General features: G+C 41.7%; 1 protein-coding gene across 3 annotated transcripts; it reads left to right on the plus strand.

Moving 5' to 3' along the window:
* Positions 1-1482: 1482 nt before the first annotated feature.
* On the plus strand, positions 1483-16998 carry LOC311108446 (uncharacterized protein). 3 transcript variants are annotated; one of them, XM_084151068.1, is made up of 8 exons: positions 1483-1687; positions 2092-2111; positions 15163-15257; positions 15665-15684; positions 15862-16056; positions 16201-16406; positions 16599-16619; positions 16771-16998. In XM_084151068.1, exons 3-8 carry the CDS (start codon positions 15250-15252, stop codon positions 16849-16851), a joined length of 531 nt encoding a protein of 176 aa, XP_084007194.1. In that variant the 5' UTR covers positions 1483-1687; positions 2092-2111; positions 15163-15249; the 3' UTR covers positions 16852-16998. The 3 variants fall into 3 exon arrangements, with proteins under 3 accessions (XP_084007194.1, XP_084007195.1, XP_084007196.1); XM_084151069.1 differs by lacking the exon at positions 2092-2111 and adding an exon at positions 10309-10526 and having other exon boundaries at positions 1545-1687; XM_084151070.1 differs by lacking the exon at positions 2092-2111 and having other exon boundaries at positions 1545-1687.
* Positions 16999-21770: the final 4772 nt, after the last annotated feature.

A 21770-nucleotide genomic window follows, 5' to 3' on the forward strand; every position in this document is an offset into this window, starting at 1 on the left:
AGGACAAGGCTGTAATGTAACAAAATGTGGAAAAAGTCAAGAGGTCTGAATACTTTCCGAATGAACTCTCCAGTCAGAAGTTTACATACACTTTAGCCAAATACATTTAAACTCAGTTTTTCACAATTCCTGACATTTAATCATGGTAAAAATTCATCGTATTAGGTCAGTTAGGATCACCACTTTATTTTAAGAATGTGAAATGTCAGAATAATAGTAGAGAGAATGATTTATTTCAGCTTTTATTTATTTCATCACATTCTCATTGGGTCAGAAGTTTACATACACTCAATTAGTATTTGGTAGCATTGCCTTGAAATTGTTTAACTTGGGTCAAACGTATTGGGTAGCCTTCCACAAGCTTCCCACAATAAGTTGGGTGAATTTTGGCCCATTCCTCCTGACAGAGCTGGTGTAACGGAGTCAGGTTTGTAGGCCTCCTTGCTCACACACGCTTTTTCAGTTCTGCCCACAAATATTCTATAGGATTGAGGTCAGGGCTTTGTGATGGCCACTCCAATACCTTGACTTTGTTGTCCTTAAGCCATTTTGCCACAACTGAACCAGACTTGTGGAGGTCTATTCATTTTTTTCTGAGGTCTTTGCTGATTTCTTTTGATTTTCCCATGATGTCAAGCTAAGAGGCACTGCATTTGAAGGAAGGCCTTGAAGTACATCCACAGGTACACCTCCAACAGGTACACCTCCAATTGTCTCAAATGACATCATTTTCTGGAATTTTCCAAGCTGTTTAAAGGCAGAGTCAACTTAGTGTATGTAAACTTCTGACCCACTGGAATTGTGATACAGTGAATTATAAGTGAAATAATCTGTCTGTAAACAATTGTTGTGAAAATTACTTGTGTCATGCACAAAGTAGATGTCCTAATCAACTTGCCAAAACTATAGTTTGTTTACAAGAAATGTGTGGAGTGGTTGAAAAACGAGTTTTAATGACTCCAACCTAAGTATATGTAAACTTCCGACTTCAACTGTACATACAGTCTACTACTCAATGGGGAGAGCATGTACAGCAACAACACCGGGACACAGTGCCTTTCGCTCCCGCTTGACAAGCACTACTGTCCGGCAACAGCGTGGAAAGTAGCTACCTAGTAGTCAATATAAGTGTGACAGTCACCGTAAGCACACGCATACAACAGATGAAGCAACAGTACACCCATCATCAGTACTTTTATTAAAAAATAATCAATGGTCAGTTTTATAACTGAACATTGACAATTTTTTGTATAAAACTAACAGTGAAATACAGCTCAGATTCATCCTCTGGTTTCAAAACAGAAGTCCAAACTCTTGCAGTATGGTAGCTCAATATACGGTAGTTCCGTGGTTAGAAACAGAAGGAGAAAAAAACACAGCTTAATCACACCTCTACAGCAGAGCGCTTTCGACACACACATTCCTTTCAGTACACCAACTCCTTTCCACACGCCCACTGCTTTCATTTCGACACACCCACTTGCCCATACTCCGGTCGCCATATTGGGCTGCAGCTACCCCTTTCTCGTTCTCTGAGATCACTCACTCTTGACTGTAATGAAATAAACGTCATCATGCTACCACCATAGAGGTACTATATTTACGGCTACCACCTCTTCACTCGCTGTAAGTTTGACTTTCTCTCATAATCAAACAGATCAACTGGCAAGAACCACAAGGCTACAAGGTATGTCATGTTAACTTTTTCAAATACATCGCAACTTAAACATTAAACATTAGGCTGTTTTAATCAAACCAAATTTGGACCTGTTTGTTGTTGATTGTGTGTCGAGGGAAATGTCCAAAGTTACACTGTTGTTTTTGTTGCATGTGGAAATCCTTCAAACATCCAAAAACTCATCCCTGTTCCAGGCATTAAAAAGGAGTAAAAGAGTAATGTTGGAGTTTGGCGTAGAATTAGAAATAAATGGATTCCTATTAGATAAGAGGCTACACTGATTTTGCTTTCTATTGATGATAGTACGCCTACTAGTGAAGGTGAAAGATTATCGTTGGAAACAGTCACACAGAAACAGTCACAGGTTGTTATGTAACAAATACTTTATTTTTATTTGTTTATTTTTCCTACAGAACCACAATAGAACACACAGGTAATTTTCAATAGTACATAATGTCTTTTAATAATTTTGTCATTTATACTACTACAGTCACCTCCCAAATTATTGGCACCCTTGATAAAGATTAGCAAAAAACACTGTATAAAATAAATACCAAAAAAACTGAGCTATATTGTATGGTCCAAAAAATTTGAAAATTAATTTATTTTATACTAATACAATTGCTTAGAGATAGATTTTGTTTAACATGTAATATATACTTTTCTCTCAAAAAGATAGGTGTCAATATTGTTGGCACCCCTAAAGATTCTTATATACTAGTGTACAAAACATTCGGAACACTTGCTCTTTCCATGACATAGACTGACCAGGTGAATCCAGGTGAAAGGTATGATCCCTTATTGATGTCACCTGTTAAATCAACTTAAATCAGTGTAGATGAAGGGGAGGAGACAGGTTAAAGAAGGATTTTTAATCCTTGAGACAATTGAGACATGGATTGTGTATGTGTGCCATTCAGAAGGTGAATGGGCAAGACAACATACACTGCTCAAAAAAAATAAAGGGAACACTTACAATGTAACTCCAAGTCAATCACACTTCTGTGAAATCAAACTGTCCACTTAGGAAGCAACACTGATTGACAATACATTTCACATGCTGTTGTGCAAATGGAATAGACAACAGGTGGAAATTATAGGCAATTAGCAAGACACCCCCAATAAAGAAGTGGTTATGCAGGTGGTGACCACAGACCACTTCTCAATTCCTATGCTTCCTGGCTGATGTTTTGGTCACTTTTGAATGCTGGCGGTGCTTTCACTCTAGTGGTAGCATGAGACGGAGTCTACAACCCACACAAGTGGCTCAGGTAGTGCAGCTAATCCAGGATGGCACATCAATGCGAGCTGTGGCAAGAAGGTTTGCTGTGTCTGTCAGCGTAGTGTCCAGAGCATGGAGGCGCTACCAGGAGACAGGCCAGTACATCAGGAGACGTGGAGGAGGCCGTAGGAGGGCAACAACCCAGCAGCAGGACCGCTACCTCCGCCTTTGTGCAAGGAGGAGCAGGAGGAGCACTGCCAGAGCCCTGCAAAATGACCTCCAGCAGGCCACAAATGTGCATGTGTCTGCTCAAACGGTCAGAAACAGACTCCATGAGGGTGGTATGAGGGCCCGACGTCCACAGGTGGGGGTTGTGCTTACAGCCCAACACCGTGCAGGACGTTTGGCATTTGCCAGAGAACACCAAGATTGGCAAATTCGCCACTGGCGCCCTGTGCTATTCACAGATGAAAGCAGGTTCACACTGAGCACATGTGACAGACGTGACAGCGTCTGGAGACGCCGTGGAGAATGTTCTGCTGCCTGCAACATCCTCCAGCATGACCGGTTTGGCGGTGGGATCAGTCATGGTGTGGGGTGGCATTTCTTTGGGGGGCCGCACAGCCCTCCATGTGCTCGCCAGAGGTAGCCTGACTGCCATTAGGTACCGAGATGAGATCCTCAGACCCCTTGTGAGACCATATGCTGGTGCGGTTGGCCCTGGGTTCCTCCTAATGCAAGACAATGCTAGACCTCATGTGGCTGGAGTGTGTCAGCAGTTCCTGCAAGAGGAAGGCATTGATGCTATGGACTGGCCCGCCCGTTCCCCAGACCTGAATCCAATTGAGCACATCTGGGACATCATGTCTCGCTCCATCCACCAACGCCACGTTGCACCACAGACTGTCCAGGAGTTGGCGGATGCTTTAGTCCAGGTCTGGGAGGAGATCCCTCAGGAGACCATCCGCCACCTCATCAGGAGCATGCCCAGGCGTTGTAGGGAGGTCATACAGGCACGTGGAGGCCACACACACTACTGAGCCTCATTTTGACTTGTTTTAAGGACATTACATCAAAGTTGGATCAGCCTGTAGTGTGGTTTTCCACTTTAATTTTGAGGGTGACTCCTAATCCAGACCTCCATGGGTTGATCAATTTGATTTCCATTGATAATTTTTGTGTGATTTTGTTGTCAGCACATTCAACTATGTAAAGAAAAAAGTATTTAATAAGATTATTTCATTCATTCAGATCTAGGATGTGTTGTTTAAGTGTTCCCTTTATTTTTTTGAGCAGTGTATTTAAGTGCCTTTGAACTGGGTATGGTATTAGGTGCCAGGAGCACTGTTTTGAGCTTGTCAAGAACTGCAACGATGCTGTTTTTTTTTTAGCTCAACAATTTCCCGTGTGCATCAAGAATGGTCCCCACCCAAAAGACATCCAGCCAACTTAACACAACTGTTAGGAGCATTGGAGTTAACATTGGCCAGCATCCTTGTGGAAATCTTTCGACATCTTGTAGTGTCCATGCCCAGATGAATTGAGGCTATTCTGAGGGCCAAAGTGGATACAACTCAATATTAAAAAGGTGTTCCTAATGCTTTGTACACTCTGTGTAAATAAAATCGAACAAAATTATATCTGCATTAATATTCAAGTGTTTAAGTTCATCTTAGCTTAAGAAATGGTATTGTGGCCTTCCGTGGCTTCCTTTACCACTGGGGTATAAAAATGACCTAGCAGGCATGTAAAATCCATTTGTCACCCATCACCATGGGGAAAGGCAAAGAACTCAAAAATGAAAAGAGACAAATGGTTGTTGACCTTCATAAATCAGGCAATGGGCACACAAAACAATAGTTAAAAAAACAGAGTAAACCAAGTGTTAATATAAGTGTTGTCAAGCAGAGACTCTTTCCCAATCCCAAATGGACTCTTATCACCTATCCACTGTGGACTTGTAGATCTGAGAGGGGTGGACAGGTAGGAGTCGATTTCATTACAGTGATGGGCGAAACATTTGTAACAGAAATTGGCAATTAAAATAAAGGAAACTCACAGTAGGCCCATTGACCTTTTTCTGCCATATGTTCTTTTCATCTTTTGGGTCGCCTGGGCATGGGGGTCATCGTTCTATAATATTCAAGAACAGAACTGTAAAGCAGAGATCCAGTGTCCTACAGGACCTTACAAACTTTTATTGTGAAAACTGCAATAAGGACAATCATGCATGGACCAATATTGTCAAAAGGGCTTCAATATGATTTCTGTCTGGAGATCAACATCTATTCTGGTAGTAGGACACTGTATTTTGATGTCCACATAGAATAAGAATGACGTGGTATACCAACTCTTATGAACACAGGATTAGCCTGCGTGTGAATCCAAAGGTAATATGAACTCCTTGGTTTTGTTTATTCAGTGCAGCAGTGTAGTATTGTAGCCTACTCGAGCAGTGTAGCAGTAGCAGTGTTTCTAGAGCCCCAGCCACAATCATTGTGCACGAATAGCCACACAAAACAGGAGAATGCTTGCCTTTCAGCGACATTGCAGCAAATCTACACTCTGGATGCTGATATAATGTAACCTTTCTAACCGTGCACTACACACGCTCAAACAACTTGGCTACAATGTAGCCACCTACTGATTTAATGGTTTGATACACTTACATTGTGAAATGTCTACCCATACTGTACACTTCCCTTAGCAAGGTTAGCTGCCATTTCTCCATGTTTGAGTCCCCCTCTGTCATTTTCCCCTGACAACGATCCACATAACCAGTGTTTGTATTCGGTTATTTGAATAGAGAGACCATCAAATGGCTATGCTGATATTTCCAATAGGCTATCTACTTATGAAAAATATTGCCCAGACAAACATTGCCAGAAGATACCGTTCTTACCGTTAAACTTGTTTACACTGAACTGCACTGTGGTCAGAACGCAATCATTGTTACATTAAGACACAGTGGAGACGGCGTGAGACATGGGTAGGAAGACGTAGGGATGGTATATGTTAGGGGTGATGGTATATGCTAGGGGTGATGGTATATGCTAGGGGTGATGGTATATGCTAGGGGTGATGGTATATGCTAGGGGTGATGGTATATGCTAGGAGTGATGGTATATGCTAGGGGTGATGGTATATGTTAGGGGTGATGGTATATGTTAGGGGTGATGTTATATGCTAGGGGTGATGGTATATGTTAGGGGTGATGGTATATGTTAGGGGTGATGGTATATGCTAGGGGTGATGGTATATGTTAGGGGTGATGTTATATGCTAGGGGTGATGGTATATGTTAGGGGTGATGGTATATGCTAGGGGTGATGGTATATGTTAGGGGTGATGGTATATGCTAGGGGTGATGGTATATGTTAGGGGTGATGGTATATGTTAGGGGTGATGGTATATGCTAGGGGTGATGGTATATGTTAGGGGTGATGGTATATGTTAGGGGTGATGGTATATGCTAGGGGTGATGGTATATGCTAGGGGTGATGGTATATGTTAGGGGTGATGTTATATGCTAGGGGTGATGGTATATGTTAGGGGTGATGTTATATGCTAGGGGTGATGGTATATGTTAGGGGTGATGTTATATGCTAGGGGTGATGGTATATGCTAGGGGTGATGGTATATGTTAGGGGCGATGGTATATGTTAGGGGTGATGGTATATGCTAGGGGTGATGGTATATGCTAGGGGTGATGGTATATGTTAGGGGTGATGGTATATGTTAGGGGTGATGGTATATGTTAGGGGTGATGGTATATGTTAGGGGTGATGGTATATGTTAGGGGTGATGGTATATGCTAGGGGTGTGCCGACATGGCCATACTCGTATTCGTAATCGTATCCGTAAATTGACAGTTGATAGTCATATCGGATCGGATGACAGTCGTGATCTGAAAAAACGAATCTGTTTTAATATGCCTAAGTACAAAGCTCCCTGCACATTCTCACTGCAAAAAATCTGCAGATTAGGAGCAGCGTGCGGAGGGGTGCGTGTTTGTCCTCAATTTGCAGCGGGCTGCCATGTTTGCTGTCACTTAGTCAGAATGCACATCAGCGTTTCATATTTTTTCCCTATCCTTTCCCCGCTTGTTAAATATTATGCACATTGATAGCTTGATAGCAAACGTCCTCACCATGTGATGTATTATAGTAGCAGGCAGCAGCAATCTAAACAGTGGAGGCTCCTCAGAGGAGGAAGGGGAGGACCATCCTCATCAGTGAATTAAATAAAAATAGTGAAACATTAAAAAGTTAATATTTTTAGATAAAACTATACTAAATATATTCACGTTACCAAATAATTTATTAAAACACACTGTTTTGCAATGAAGGTCTACAGTAGCCTCAGCAGCAGACTCTGTAGGGTAGCACCACGGTGTAGCCGGACGACAGCTAACGTCTGTCCTCTTCTGGGTACATTGACTTCAATACAAAACCTTGAAGGTTCATGGTTCTCACCCCCTTCCAAAGACTTACACAGTAATTATGACAACTTCCAGAGGACGTCTTCCAACCTATTAGAGCTCTTGCATTATGAGCTGACACTTTGTCCACCTAATCAAAGGATCAGCGAATGAATCTAGTACTGAAAGCATAAGCTATAGCTAGGTAGCACTGCAGTGCATCAAATGTGGTGAGTAGTTGACTCAAAGAGAGAGAAAGACAATAGTTGAACAGTTTTGCACAAATAAATTTCTTCCAAAATGAAGGAGAAATGAGAGAGAGAGAGAGAGACTACAAAATTGCTTTATCACTGTACATTGTCCTGCATGATTGTAGCGGGTTTACTAACGTGTTAGTTCTAGTAGTTCTCGTTGACTATGATGTCATGACTTGCCCTCGTGGGCTGAGGTTCAAAGATGCCGGCTAAGCAAAGATTTGAACATCCACTCTCCTGGGGGCCAGTTTTATGACCGGTCGTAAATTCCTTGCAGACACTCCGTGCCATGCAGTATTGGGAGAGGGAATTTCCCTGTGGAACAAAGGAAGTCTTCCCGCCAAGACTCCAACATCCAAAAGTGGATAATGAAACAATATTCCTACTTCAAAGAATGTGGGAAATGGTCGGTGGGGACTTAAAGAACAATCATGTCTAATTCGTTACTATGTTGTGATGTCATTAAAGACGGTGGAACAACATAACTGTATCTCTGGGGGTGTACACTTCCCAGTTATGAGGTTTGCATCTAATTGTTGTATAAAACAAATGATTAAGTATAATAATACTTTTGTGAAGATAACAATGTGATTTTAGCATTCTAGATGAGATGATTGTTTTCCATATTAATTTGTTCTCAGTCAGTGGCCATGCCCAGATGAGCACAAACATGATGAAACGCCCGCTTTTCTACTCATGTATAAAACCCCTCGTAACGAAATTCACCTCAGACCAAGCAGACTACGGTATAAGCTGGATGTTGCAAATGGTTGAATTTCTACCAGACCAGCAGACATGAAGCGTGAGCTAAACGTTACAAAATGGTTAGACCAGAAAGACCAGAAAACGTGAGACGTTGGTCCACACGTTTGAAATTGTGAGAAACTCTGAAACTCTCAATCTCTACACAAGAATAATTAACTGCCATTTCCAGTCTGCAGCTGGCATGTATAGTCGTCTAGAGAACGTTCACTAAAGACATGAGTTGGGAAGGACAATCCCTCTCTGAAAACTGTTGGTACATCTGAAGTATCTATCGAAACAGATCAACTCTATGAACTACAGGTTACGCTGAAGTATCCATTCTAACCACCACTACAACCAGAAACTACCAAGGACATTGGGATCTCTGGTGGGCAAACCAGAGTCCTACATCATCAACTCAACTATCGAGGACAGCTACACGAAATATATGTTGCATTTCTAGTCCGAATGAGCGGTGATTAGGGTTCTAAGCATAAAGTATTTCCGTGAGTGTAGTTTCCAAAGTAACAACGATAGTTTGAATCTCCCCCCCAAATTGGCTCTCCCTTCCAAGCATTCATGCTATTGTTAGTCCAGTCCACTAGGGACCTGTTTTCATTGTATTACGTTAGTAATCAATAACCTCTGTGTGTGTGTGTGTGTGTGTTTGTATTCTGTGTTATTATTTAGTTAGTTAGTAAATAAATAATTACGCCAATTTGGGGGGGTATACAGAAGATAGCCCTATTTGGTAAAAGACCAAGTCCATATTATGGCAATAACAGCTCAAATAAGCAAAGAGAAACGACAGTCCATCATTACTTTAAGACATGAAGGTCAGTCAATATGGAAAATGTCAAGAACTTTGAATTTTTCTTCAAGTGCAGTCGCAAAAACCATCAAGCGCTATGATGAAACTGGCTCTCATGAGGACCGCCACAGGAATGGAAGACCCAGAGTTACCTCTGCTGCAGAGGATAAGTTCATTAGATTTACCAGCCTCAGAAATTGCAGCCCAAATAAATGCTTCACAGAGTTCAAGTAACAGACACATCTCAACATCAACTGTTCAGAGGAGACTGTGTGAATCAGGCCTTCATGGTCGAATTGCTGCAAAGAAACCACAACTAAAGGACACCAATAAGAAGAAGAGACTTGCTTGTATTGGAGATTTTTCAGTTAATCACAGTTACTCACAGTTAACCACTCTATCTCATGTAAGGATAGAAAACATAACAAGCCAAGTATGTTGCAAAAGAAAAACGCCTATATGCCCTATACGACCATGGATTAAGAACCAATTAAATGGATTAAGAACCAATTAATAAATGGCTCTGTTATTTTTACGTAATAGGGTTTGGTCCTGCCACTATTGTTTCCAAAAACGGAATAAATAGAAGGAGGGGAAGTCAGATTGCGGCAGTGGGCGGGACGGTCAAAATGTTAAGTTTGGAAACAATGGTGGAGAACTAACCAGGAAGGGATTAAGCTAAAATGGCGTGCACTATGAGCAAGAATGAAACTGTATAAAAACTGAGAACTGAGGGTTGGAGAGGAGTTGCTCTGCAGGCCAGTTCGGCTCTATTGCTTGTGTAATAAAGTGTATCTTGATTCTACAAAACTCTGGAAGTGCTTTATTTTTAATGAGGATAAGGACGATTTTCCACAACACTTCGGCCAAGAAACACAAGCTCCAGACCAAAGGAAATTTGTCCTTTGGTCTGGAGTCAAAATTGGAGATTATTGGTTCCAACCGCTGTGGCTTTGTGTGACGCGGTGTGGGTGAACAGATAATCTCCGCATGTGTATTTCCCACCGTAAAGCATGGAGGAGGAGGTGTTATGGTGTGGGGGTGCTTTGCTGGTGACACTGTCTGTGATTTATTTAGAATTCTAGGCATACTTAACCAGCATGGCTACCACAGCATTCTGCAGTGATACGCCATCGCATCTGGTTTGGGCTTAGTGGGACTATCATTTGTTTTTCAACAGGACAATGACCCAACACACCTCCAGGCTGTGTAAGGGCTATTTTACCAAGAAGGAGAGTGATGGAGTGCTGCATCAGATGACCTGGCCTACACAATCCCTCAACCTCAACCCAATTGAGATAGTTTGGGATGAGTCGGACCGCAGAGTGAAGGAAAAGCAGCCAACAAGTGCTCAGCATATGTGGGAACTCCTTCAAGACTGTTGGAAAAGCATTCCAGGTGAATGATTGAGAGAATGCCAAGAGTGTGCAAAGCTGTCATCAAGGCGAAAGGTGGCTATTTGAAGAATGTCAAATCAAAAATATATTTTGATTTGTTTAACTTTATTGGTTAGTACATGTGTTATTTCATAGTTTTGATGTCTTCACTATTATTCTACAATGTAGAAAATAGTCAAAGGAAAGGAAAACCCTGGAATGAGTAGGTGTGTCCAAACTTTTGACTGGTACTGGACGTTGCACACTTTCATTCATAGGCTAGGTTGTAGCAACCTCATGATGGGTACATTGAACATTCTAGTATCATGTAGTAGCCTAAACCTATGCTGCCATGCTCATAAAAAAATTATAATCCTCCCTCATCTTAAACGGCACCAACTGCCACTGAATCTAAATGATCAGACCAAAAACATGCAAGGAAAACTGATCGGGTGAAATTATGAAGCAAGTGGCTGGAGAAATGCAGCTTCACTCTATCCAATCAGAGCTTGCAGGATCAACGTACAACCCGCCCTTCTTTTTACAGACAGCCAGTTGAGTTATACACAAAATTGCCCATATCCGTTACGATACTCGTTTTGTCCGACTACTCGGCACAATCCTACTATATGCCACTGTATTCAAAATGTTACCTTTTCAACACTGATATATCGAGAAGATTGAAATACTGCTAGTTTTACAGAAGACTGCCCTTTTCGTCCTCATGCTAGATAGCAGTAGCCACCACAGCCATTTAGAATGGCAGTGTCAGCCAATCAGCTCCTTTGTTGTTCAACGCTACGTGCCATTCCATAATGGCTGCTGTGGCTAGTGGTAGCTAGCATGAGGACGAAAAGGGAAGTTTCTGGGAAAACTAGCAGTATTTCAATCATCTCGATGGAGCAATGTGGATAAAAGTAACATTTGGAGTACAGTGGCATATCCCATCCCTGCATTGAGATACGTTTTTTGACCAATATCTGCCGGCGTCTTCACGGTGTCTTGATGTAACCATGATTGCATTCCGACCTCAGTGCAGGAAGTGTAAACAAGCGCAACTGTAGTCGATATCTTCTGGCAACAACAAACACTGCAGTATAAATTCTCCATATTGAATACCCTCTTCGAGATTACTTCATTCCTGAAACGCCCTCTTTGCAGAGACAACAAATGAGATTCTCATCTCATTCACCATGACAGTAAAAGGGGCAGCTTCTTGCGGCCAACCAGTAGGAACAGGTTTTGTGTTGAGCAGATGCAAAACATGCATTCCCCTACATGGTCCCCAAGCCTTATAGCTGGTCCAGAGACAGTGTCTAACAATACTGGATGTGATTTCTGTATGAATAATACTCATAGCGTTGGTGACAAGTTCAGTGATGCCAACTTAGCAATTTTGTTGCTAGATTTAGCTGCTTTTCAGACTACCCTGGCAACTTCTTTTTCAAACAGCACCTAGCAACAAATTTAGCTACTTTTAAAAATGTATTTGGAACTTTTAGCAAATTTTTTAAAGTGACTCAAACGCTAAAATGCACGCATTTTCCCTCTAAATGACACAAAAACTATTTTCTTTGTCACACACTCAGTCACAACACACGTGCCTGGCTGCAAAAGTGCATTGTGAGTGACGTCAGCAGCAGGCCAGCAGCAGTTTCAGCAAATTGCAAATCATTGTTGGCTGACTGCAGCAGCAGTAGTATGCGTTCGACGAGACAAACACAATGAATATAGTTGGTCACAAATGTTTGAGCTTGAACAGAACTTACAACATCAATCAACATGTCTCAATCAAAATTGTACAGCCAGAAGTACAAAAAAGAGTGGGAGTCTGTACCTGAATTTAAAGTGTGGCTGAAGCCAGTAATTGAGGAGGATTGTCGGGCATACTGTGCGCACTGCAAATCAGATATGCTTGCAAATATGTATGACATCAAAAAACATTGTGCTACAGCAAAGCATATAAATCAATCAAAACTGTACAACCCCGCAACACAGTCTACATTACCACAGTTGGTTAAGAAAGTGGATAACTGCAAAAGCGCAGAAGCTACTATGGCAATGGCCATTGCGGAGCATTGTTCACTGCTAGCATGCAACCATTTAGGTATGGCTTGTAAAGCTGCCTTTTCAGATTCTGTGGCAGCAACAAACTTCCAAATGCACCGCACCAAGTGCACAGAAATGATTAGGGGAGTACTGGCTCCTTATTTTCTCAAAAGGGAAACATCAGATGTGGGGGATGAGAAGTTCAGTCTCCTTTTGGATGAGTCCACTGATGTCAGTGTGATGATCAGTGATTCGGTATTTCAGTGCTAAAAAAATAACCGTTGTGTCCACATTTCTCGGGTTGGTTGAATTGGAGGGGGGCGATGCCAGATCAATAGCAAAGGCAGTAGTTGAGTTTCTTGAGAAGTGTAACCTTAAAAAAGAGAATCTTCAGGGTATTGGAACTGATCATGCGTCCGTGATGACTGGGGTGCACAACGGGGTGCACAAGATTTTAAAGGAAGAATGTGCATTGCCCAATTTGGTACTCATCTGCTGTGTGTGCCATTCTTTACGCAGCATCCAAAGAAACCATCCCTAGGAGCGTTGAGTACTTAATCAGGGAAACCTACAACTGGTTTTTGATTTCCCCAAAATGGCGCAAGGCATACAAAGCAGTTTATGCCACCATTAATTGTGGCCAGAAACCCTTGCAGATCACCAAAGTGTGTGCCACACATTGGCTATCGATTGAGCCTGCGGTAACTCGTATATTGAGCCAGTGGGAAGAACTGAAACTCCACTTTGAGTTGACCAAGGCCAGTGAGCATTGCTACATGGCGGATCTACTCCACGCCATGTACATGGACAAGACCAACTATGTCTACCTGACATTCTTGAAATCAATCCTGTCCGACGTACAAATTGCAGTGAAGTCATTTGAGGGAGAGCAAACAGATCCTGTCAAGCTTTTGGACAATCTGGTACACCTCTTAACATCAATTTGCAGCAGAGTAGTCAACCCTATGGCAAAAATTGATGTCCTGAAGGATGCCATTGATGAACATCTCAGTCCATCACCATACCTTGGGTACCTTTTCGAGAGCACGGTGTACCAACTCAGTCTTGCGCCAGAGGACGAAAAGGTCATTCGGAGACAGTGCATCAACTACATGTGTTGCTTTAAGCAAGGAGCTGCAAGCAAGGCTCCCAGACATCCTAGAAGCCTTGCGAAACATGGCCTTGTTCAGTGTTAAGGAAACGCTAAAGCACAATAAAGGCACCACTGAAATTATTAAAGTAGTTGAGCTACTGGGGTACCAGCCCCAAACAATTGATAACATTGTTTCCCAAAGGAGAAACTTCCATCTGTTTAGGTGGGACTGAAAATACAGTCGAGTTTAGGAATGAAGTGAATAACTACACGGACTCTTCCGGGTCCAATCCATTTGAAGAACTGTGCAAAGCTGCAGTCGCTGCCCTCTCATTGCCACACTCAAATGCGGAGGTTGAACAGCTGTTCAGCCAAATGAGTGTGGTCAAGTCAAAGTTAAGAAATAGAATGTCACTGCACACTCTCAACTCCATACTCCTGGTGCGGACTGAAGCTGGCTGGTGATACCTGTTACCAGCATAAACTACCAAGTGAAGTTCTGCAGCAGTTTGGCACCACAGCAGCATACAGCTTTAAGGCCACTCCATCCTCTTCTGCTGGTTCCAGCTCCGTGACAATGCAGTTGGACAGTGAAGATGAAGAGGATTTCCTTGCCAATCTATGATTCATCATATTTACAGTACGTCTGCAAGGAGTGGACTTTCTGGAACTAGCGGAGACACAAAGCTGATGGTGGCAGTGTGCACTGTAGTGTGAAGAACAGTGGCAATATATCTGGAGGAAACCATTGAGCAGCTAGCCAGCCAAGCAGCACAACAACCTGGAGAGAGCTGGAGAGAGATGCCTAGCACACACATCATTATTTGAGTTAAGTTGCTTGTTCAATAAGATAGCATATATACCTTGTTATTAGCTTGTACCTATAATTGTTGATCAGTTAGGTAACATGTTAACTAACTACCAATTCACTGCTTAAAACTCTAATTGTTCAGAATGTGTAGGTTTACTAGTTAAACAGAAAATAAATAACATGTAATTGTTCAATAATGTGTAATGTGTAATTGTTCAATAATTCAATGTGTTGTGTTTAAAAAATAAAATATCTGATCATATAAAATGTGTTGTGTTTATATTACTTTTACAAAGAAAAATATGTGATATTAAACAAACAAATCTAAACTAACAAATGTAAAATCATATTTGTCGCCGAGATGGCCAGTCAATTTGAGTAACGTTATTGTGTATTCTACGTGATGACGCAGTTTAGCAACAAATCGACCTGCATCTAGCAACTTCCCCTGAAAATGAGTTGGCAACACTGGACAAGTTATATCCCTTTTTTTTTATTATTTTTTTACTTTTACAATGAATGTTAAAGAGGCTTTTTAGGTTGTTTTAGAGGCTAATGGTTCACTATGGCATACCAGTCTTTAACCAAATGCCAGTTGAATAAAATAGGTGATGCTGCAGTTTTAAAAGCCTTCTATAGTGTCTCTTCAATATGAAAGTGAAACTGTTTCTGATAAAATCATCTCCCCTCCCCTTTTCCCTCAAGCTGTGTATTTCACTTTCCTCTGGGCATCAAAGACGGTAGTCAGATTGTCTTTCAATACTCATCATCCAAAGAAATTCACACACCATTATGGTTCGGTAAGTCAATTTTCCTGCTTACATTTAGCACTAACTTACACATGATACAGTTAAAGGCAGATCTGATCTGTGTATCGTTCGTTCAATTGATATCCAGACTTAAACAACTAAGACGGATAATCAATGGGTTTTATGATTCTAATTATATGTGTAAAATAGATTAGCAATTCACGTACAACTTTCACGTTCTTGTTTCCTGTAGGGTCAAATAATGGCAAGAGGGGACTTGGGTGGGAGACTGCATAGCTTATCTCAGAGGGAACTGTCATAGTCAGTATGAAAGTGAAAGATGACTTGAAATATTTACATTGTCTGCACACTGGTTGTTATATTATACAGTAAGATATGTATTTTATTGTCTGTTAAATGATTAATAAATATTTTTTACCTGTTCGCTCCCCTTACAGATCCAAAATGGAACGCAGAGGTAATTATTTTAACAGACACAGGCCTACCACTTCTTTAAATAATGTTTAAGTAATGTTTAAGGCAGATCTTAGGTTAGGCTTATATCTGTCTGGGCAGTGATCTAAACCAAAACATTGCTACTTTTAGTTTTAGGGTCAATACTTGACTTTTCTCTTTTTTGTCCATTACAAAACAGAGGTGCCAAGGTTGGTGAAGTACTACACCATCACCACTGGCAATACAATGAGTTCTCATACCCAGTTTATGAGACAACTTGGAGGAGGCTTCACTGAAGTGATGTCACTAGAAGAGAGTGATGTCGTCATGGCTTTCTGTCCCATTGTCTCTCGTGCTGGTACTGATATTGAGGCAGCACTGCAGCAGATTCCAGGTAGCCAACCCCAAAAGTATCCTCCAAAACAATATTACTGTCTCTTCTAGCTATTCTATCTCTATATCAGAGTTGATCTAGAACATGTATCAAGACGCTAATGATATGAATAAATTATTTGTTTGTCCCTTGTTTTTTGGACAGTTGGTAAACATGTCATTCTGGTAGTGCTGCATCACACCTTCCACCCAGACTACACCGTACCTGATAGCAGCAGACTAGTGACCAAAGGGGATATAATGCTCACAGTGGACTGTCTGTTCCATGAGAGTCAGGGAGGACTACTGGAGTGTCATCACAATGAAGAAGCCGTTAAAGAGATTAGGAAGAAGCTTGACATACATCCTGAGGTGGAGCATCAATTTATCAATATCTTCACTCTGTTGTTGGCAAATCTGAGTGGGTGGGGTTTGCACTTGTGGGACTATTTTATTGGTTCCCTTATGCCAGGCAAGCTAAATCAAGAAAAAAACGAATATGAGTTGATGATGGACTGTAAGAACATATCTAATGTGCTTCTTTTTTTCTTTTTTCTTTTAAAGACCAAAGACCCGATGAACATGGTATGCCAATATTTTTTCTATTAGACATTTCTAACATATTATGTTATATTGACCAATTTTCATATTGCTTTTGTATTGTCATGATCCCTACACATTTTTTATTCTGAAGAAAATATCCTGTCTAATATATATTTTTTCTTCTTTTTTACAGTGTATTTGTGGTATAGTTGTAACCTTGGTCATCATCATTGGGACTTTTGTTAAGAAAATGATTTCAGAGAAAGATGCTTAGCTTTTTGGCTGCATGGCTGTTCCAACCATGAATCAATGATAACCTCACAGCTGTGGAAGGAAGGTCAATTGTAAACATGTTTCCCGTCAGATATACATTTTCCAATGTGATATCCTTGAAAAATAATAAGAGCATAGATGACTTGCCACTTGCTTTGTATCATTTTTCCCACTAACACCGACACTCAAATGATCTCAAATTCAAAAGACAAAATCGAGCCTGTAACCACAGTTACTGCCAGCTAGCTACTGAAACTAGAGTTGTTCTTGCAGTAAATGTTTTCTATCTAATCAGTCAGGGAGCATTCACACAATTATTATTTAAAGTTAATTCACAGTCAGAAAAGGCTTGGTCTGGGATTAGGGTTTAGCTACATCCTTATTTCAATTCCAGAGTGTACTGTTACCTAACAGCAGCAGACTAGTGACCAGACCTGATATAATACTGAGAGTGGACTGACTTGTCTGTTCCATGAGAACCAGGGAGGACTGTGCTGGGACAGATTTTGAAGCAGTACTGCAGTTGCCTGGCTACCCAAACTCCTTGTTCCGGCCAAACGCTTCGCCACGCCTATGGACGTTAGTTTCTTCTCCACAATGAGTCTGGATTTGAGTACCTCCCTGACAATTTATAGAATGCAAACACATTCTAACCGTTCTGATTGGTCCCAGAAACGGAAACGGCCAAAACCGTTTTGAAAATGAGTCATTGGCTTTGATACTCTGATTGGTTAGAGATGATCCAATCACTGATTACTTTGTTTTGTACAACACCCCTCAGTTTGACGTCACCACAAACGATTTCAATGATGGCAGTCTCAGACTGAAGTGCTGTATTTAGTGAACATTGAGCAGCGGAAGAATTCAGTTTGAGTCATTAGTCAAGCACTGCAGCAGATTCCAGGTCATCAATAGCCATTAACTAAGTCATAAAAACTTTCTGAATTATTATTATAGCAGTTGTTTTTGTTTTGTTAATGCTTACCCTACTAGCTACGTAACTACTACGTAACTATGACTAAGATCACACTTGTCTATAGCAATTCATGGAACTGAACCTGTCACTAGTCAGTGATCAGAGTTTAGTGTAGTGCTGCATTACACCTTCAATGCAGACTCCACTGTACCTGATAGCAGCATACTAGTGACCAGAGATTATGTAATGAAGACTGTAAACCTTCTGTTCCATGAGAGCAAGGGAGGACTACTGATGTGTCATCACAATAACAAAGCAATCACAACTATTTGTGCCCAAGGACTCTAAGATAACCTGCCTAAATGACTACCGACCCGTAGCACTGACGTCTGTAGCCATGAAGTGCTTTGAAAGGCTGGTCATGGCTCACATCAACAGCATTATCCCAGAAACCCTAGACCCACTCCAATTTGCATACCGCCCCAACAGATCCACAGATGATGCAATCTCTATTGCACTCCACACTGCCCTTTCCCACCTGGACAAGAGGAACACCTACGTGAGAATGCTATTCATTGACTACAGCTCAGCATTCAACACCATAGTGCCCTCTAAGCTCATCACTAAGCTAAGGATCCTGGGACTAAACACCTCCCTCTGCAACTGGATCCTGGACTTCCTGACGGGCCGCCCCCAGGTGGTAAGGGTAGGTAACAACACATCTGCCACACTGATCCTCAACACGGGGGCTCCTCAGGGGTACGTGCTCAGTCCCCTCCTGTACTCTCTGTTCACCCATGACTGCATGGCCAGGCACGACTCCAACACCATCATTAAGTTTGCCGACGACACAACAGTGGTAGGCCTGATCACCGACAACGATGAGACAGCCTATAGGGAGGAGGTCAGAGACCTGGCCGTGTGGTGCCAGGACAACAACCTCTCCCTCAACGTGACCAAGACAAAGGAGATGATTGTGGACTACAGGGAAAAAAAGAGGACTGAGCACGCCCCCATTCTCATCGACGGGGCTGTAGTGGAACAGGTTGAGAGCTTCAAGTTCCTTGGTGTCCACATCACCAACAAACTATCATGGTCCAAACACACCAAGACAGTCGTGAAGAGGGCACGACAAAGCCTATTCCCCCTCAGGAGACTGAAAAGATTTGGCATGGGACCCCAGATCCTCAAAAAATTATACAGCTGCACCATCGAGAGCATCCTGACTGGTTGCATCACCGCCTGGTATGGCAACTGCTTGGCCTCCGACCGCAAGGCACTACAGAGGGTAGTGCGTACGGCCCAGTGCATCACTGGGGCCAAGCTTCCTGCCATCCAGGACCTCTATACCAGGCGGTGTCAGAGGAAGGCCCTCAAAATTGTCAAAGACTCCAGCCACCCTAGTCATAGACTGTTCTCTCTGCTACCGCACGGCAAGCGGTACCGGAGTGCCAAGTCTAGGTCCAAAAGACTTCTCAACAGCTTCTACCCCCAAGCCATAAGACTCCTGAACAGCTAATCATGGCTACCCAGACTATTTGCACTGCCCCCCCATCCCATCCTTTTACACTGCTGCTACTCTGTTAATTATTTATGCATAGTCACTTTAATTCTACCCACATGTACATATTACTCCAACTACCTCAACTAGCCGGTGCCCCCGCACATTGACTCTGCACCGGTAAACCCCTGTATATATAGCCTCCCTACTGTTATTTTATTTTACTTCTGCTCTTTTTTTTCTCTACACTTTTTTTGTTGTTGTTTTATTTTATTTTATTAAAATAAATGCACTGTTGGTTAAGGGCTGTAAGTAAGCATTTCACTGTAATGTCTGCACCTGTTGTATTCGGCGCATGTGGCCAATATAATTTGATTTGATTTGATTATTTTGAAAACGATAAAGAAACAGAAACGGAGTGATGCAGCATTTCCACATGAAAGGTCCAAGAGACCAGGATGTGTACACTCACCTCAATATTTAATGGCTGACAGGACCAACATGTCATTAGAAGTGTGTGAGACAGTGTAATCAGCAGTAATACATAAACACCACTCTAATTATTGTATGATTCAATAATTCACCTAGCACCACAGATTGGCTTTTTGGAAAGCATTCTGTGACAGTGACATACAAGCTACATTAAATCAATTGTATGAAGTTCATTTTCCAGCAATTTGTTGTTTTAATGCATATTTTGTGATACTTTGTCTATGAACACAATCTCAAATAGCAGAAATTACCACAGTGAGCTTTTCCAAGTTGTTTACTTGGGGCTGATATTGAAGCACCACTGCAGCAGATTCCAGGTAATCAATATGAACGCTTGCCCTAGATTTAAGGAGCTCATACTTATTCGCCTAATGGGGAATCAATATGACTGACATTGGATCATACGGCGAATGTGGACAGTAGTTGTACACATGAAACACTATCCTGATAATAACATGGTTTATCAAGCACCACACATTGTCTGGGCCTTTTGCCATGCATTTGACTGAAGCTAAATTAAATCAAATGAAATTAAGGGATTTTATATGTATATTTGCACTAGTAGGCTATAAGCTATTTGAAAGCATCTTACACGTGCATGCACATGAAGACACTTGTGAAATCATTCAATAAATGAGCTCAATAAATGTCTACCCGTACTGTCCCTTAGCAAGGTTAGCAGCCATTCCTTCCTGTTTGAGTCCCCCTCTGTCCCCCTGACAACGATCCTCATAACCAGTGTTTGCATTCGGTTATTTGAATGGAGAGTCCATCAAATGTCTATGCTGATATTTTCAATAGGCTATCTATATACTTATGAAAAGTATACTGCCAGAAGATACCATTCCTACCGTTAAGCTTGTTTACACTGACCTGCACTGAAGTCGGAACACAATCATGGTTAGATTAAGACACAGTGGAATCGGCGTGAGACATGGGTAGGAAACATTTACATTACATTACATTACATTTTAGTCATTTAGCAGACGCTCTTATCCAGAGCGACTTACAGTTAGTGAATACATATTTTATATTTTTTCATACTGGCCCGCCGTGGGAATCGAACCCACAACCCTGGCGTTGCAAACGCCATCCTCTATCAACTGAGCTACATCCCTACCGGCCATTCCCTCCCCTACCCTGGACGACGCTGGGCCAATTGTGCGCCGCCCATGAGTCTCCCGGTCGACAGAATATGGATTCGAACCAGGATCTAGTGGCACAGTTAGCACTGCGATGCAGTGCCTTAGACCACTGCGCCACTCAGGAGATATAGGGATGGTATATGCTAGGGGTGATGGTATATGCTAGGGGTGATGGTATATGCTAGGGGTGTGCCGACATTGTCATACTCGAATTCGTAATCCTATCCGTAAATTGACAGTTGATAGTCATATCGGATCGGATGACAGAGATGTTCTGAAAAAACTAAACTGTTTTAATATGCCCAAGTAGATGTTGGCAAAATACCTCCCTACACATTCTCACTGCAAAAAAAGATGCAGAGTAGGAGCAGCGCGCGGAGGGGTGCGTGTGTGTGCTCAATTTGCAGCCGGCTGCCATATTTGCTGTTACTTAGAATGCGCATTAGCATTTCATATTTTTTCCAACAACAAATGCAAATGGTGATGTCTGGCAACCTGTAAGATAGTAGCAAACATAAAAAGCTGTATGTTAGTTAGCTACAGTAAAGTACAATTATCACAATAGAGTCAATGTTTCTGAAATGCAAACAATATAACTTCGGTATAAAAACATGTCATAATTACCAACAACTACGTATATGGATTATGCTGTTATTAGTTATGAACAAAACGTGTATATAAGTAACTGTAAATAGTGTAATGTTGTAGAATTTAGTTTTAATTATTGATGGACTTACAACGCCTGACTGCCCTGATACAACCAAGGATCCAGGAACACACCATCTGGAAATTAAAACAATTGGAAAAAGACCCATTGGCTTCTGAACCTTCATTATAGTATGGATGTTATAATAAAACGGCTGAAT

The sequence above is a fragment of the Coregonus lavaretus genome, assembly GCF_964263955.1.
Source record: "Coregonus lavaretus genome assembly, chromosome: 33".
NCBI lineage: Eukaryota > Metazoa > Chordata > Actinopteri > Salmoniformes > Salmonidae > Coregonus > Coregonus lavaretus.

Excerpts from the sequence above, each read along its gene's own strand:
- LOC311108446 (XM_084151068.1), top strand. Across the intron at positions 16,057-16,200 it reads AGCACTGCAGCAGATTCCAG|TTGGTAAACATGTCATTCTG; the intron begins GTAGCCAACCCC and ends TTTTTTGGACAG. Across the intron at positions 16,620-16,770 it reads CCAAAGACCCGATGAACATG|TGTATTTGTGGTATAGTTGT; the intron begins GTATGCCAATAT and ends TCTTTTTTACAG.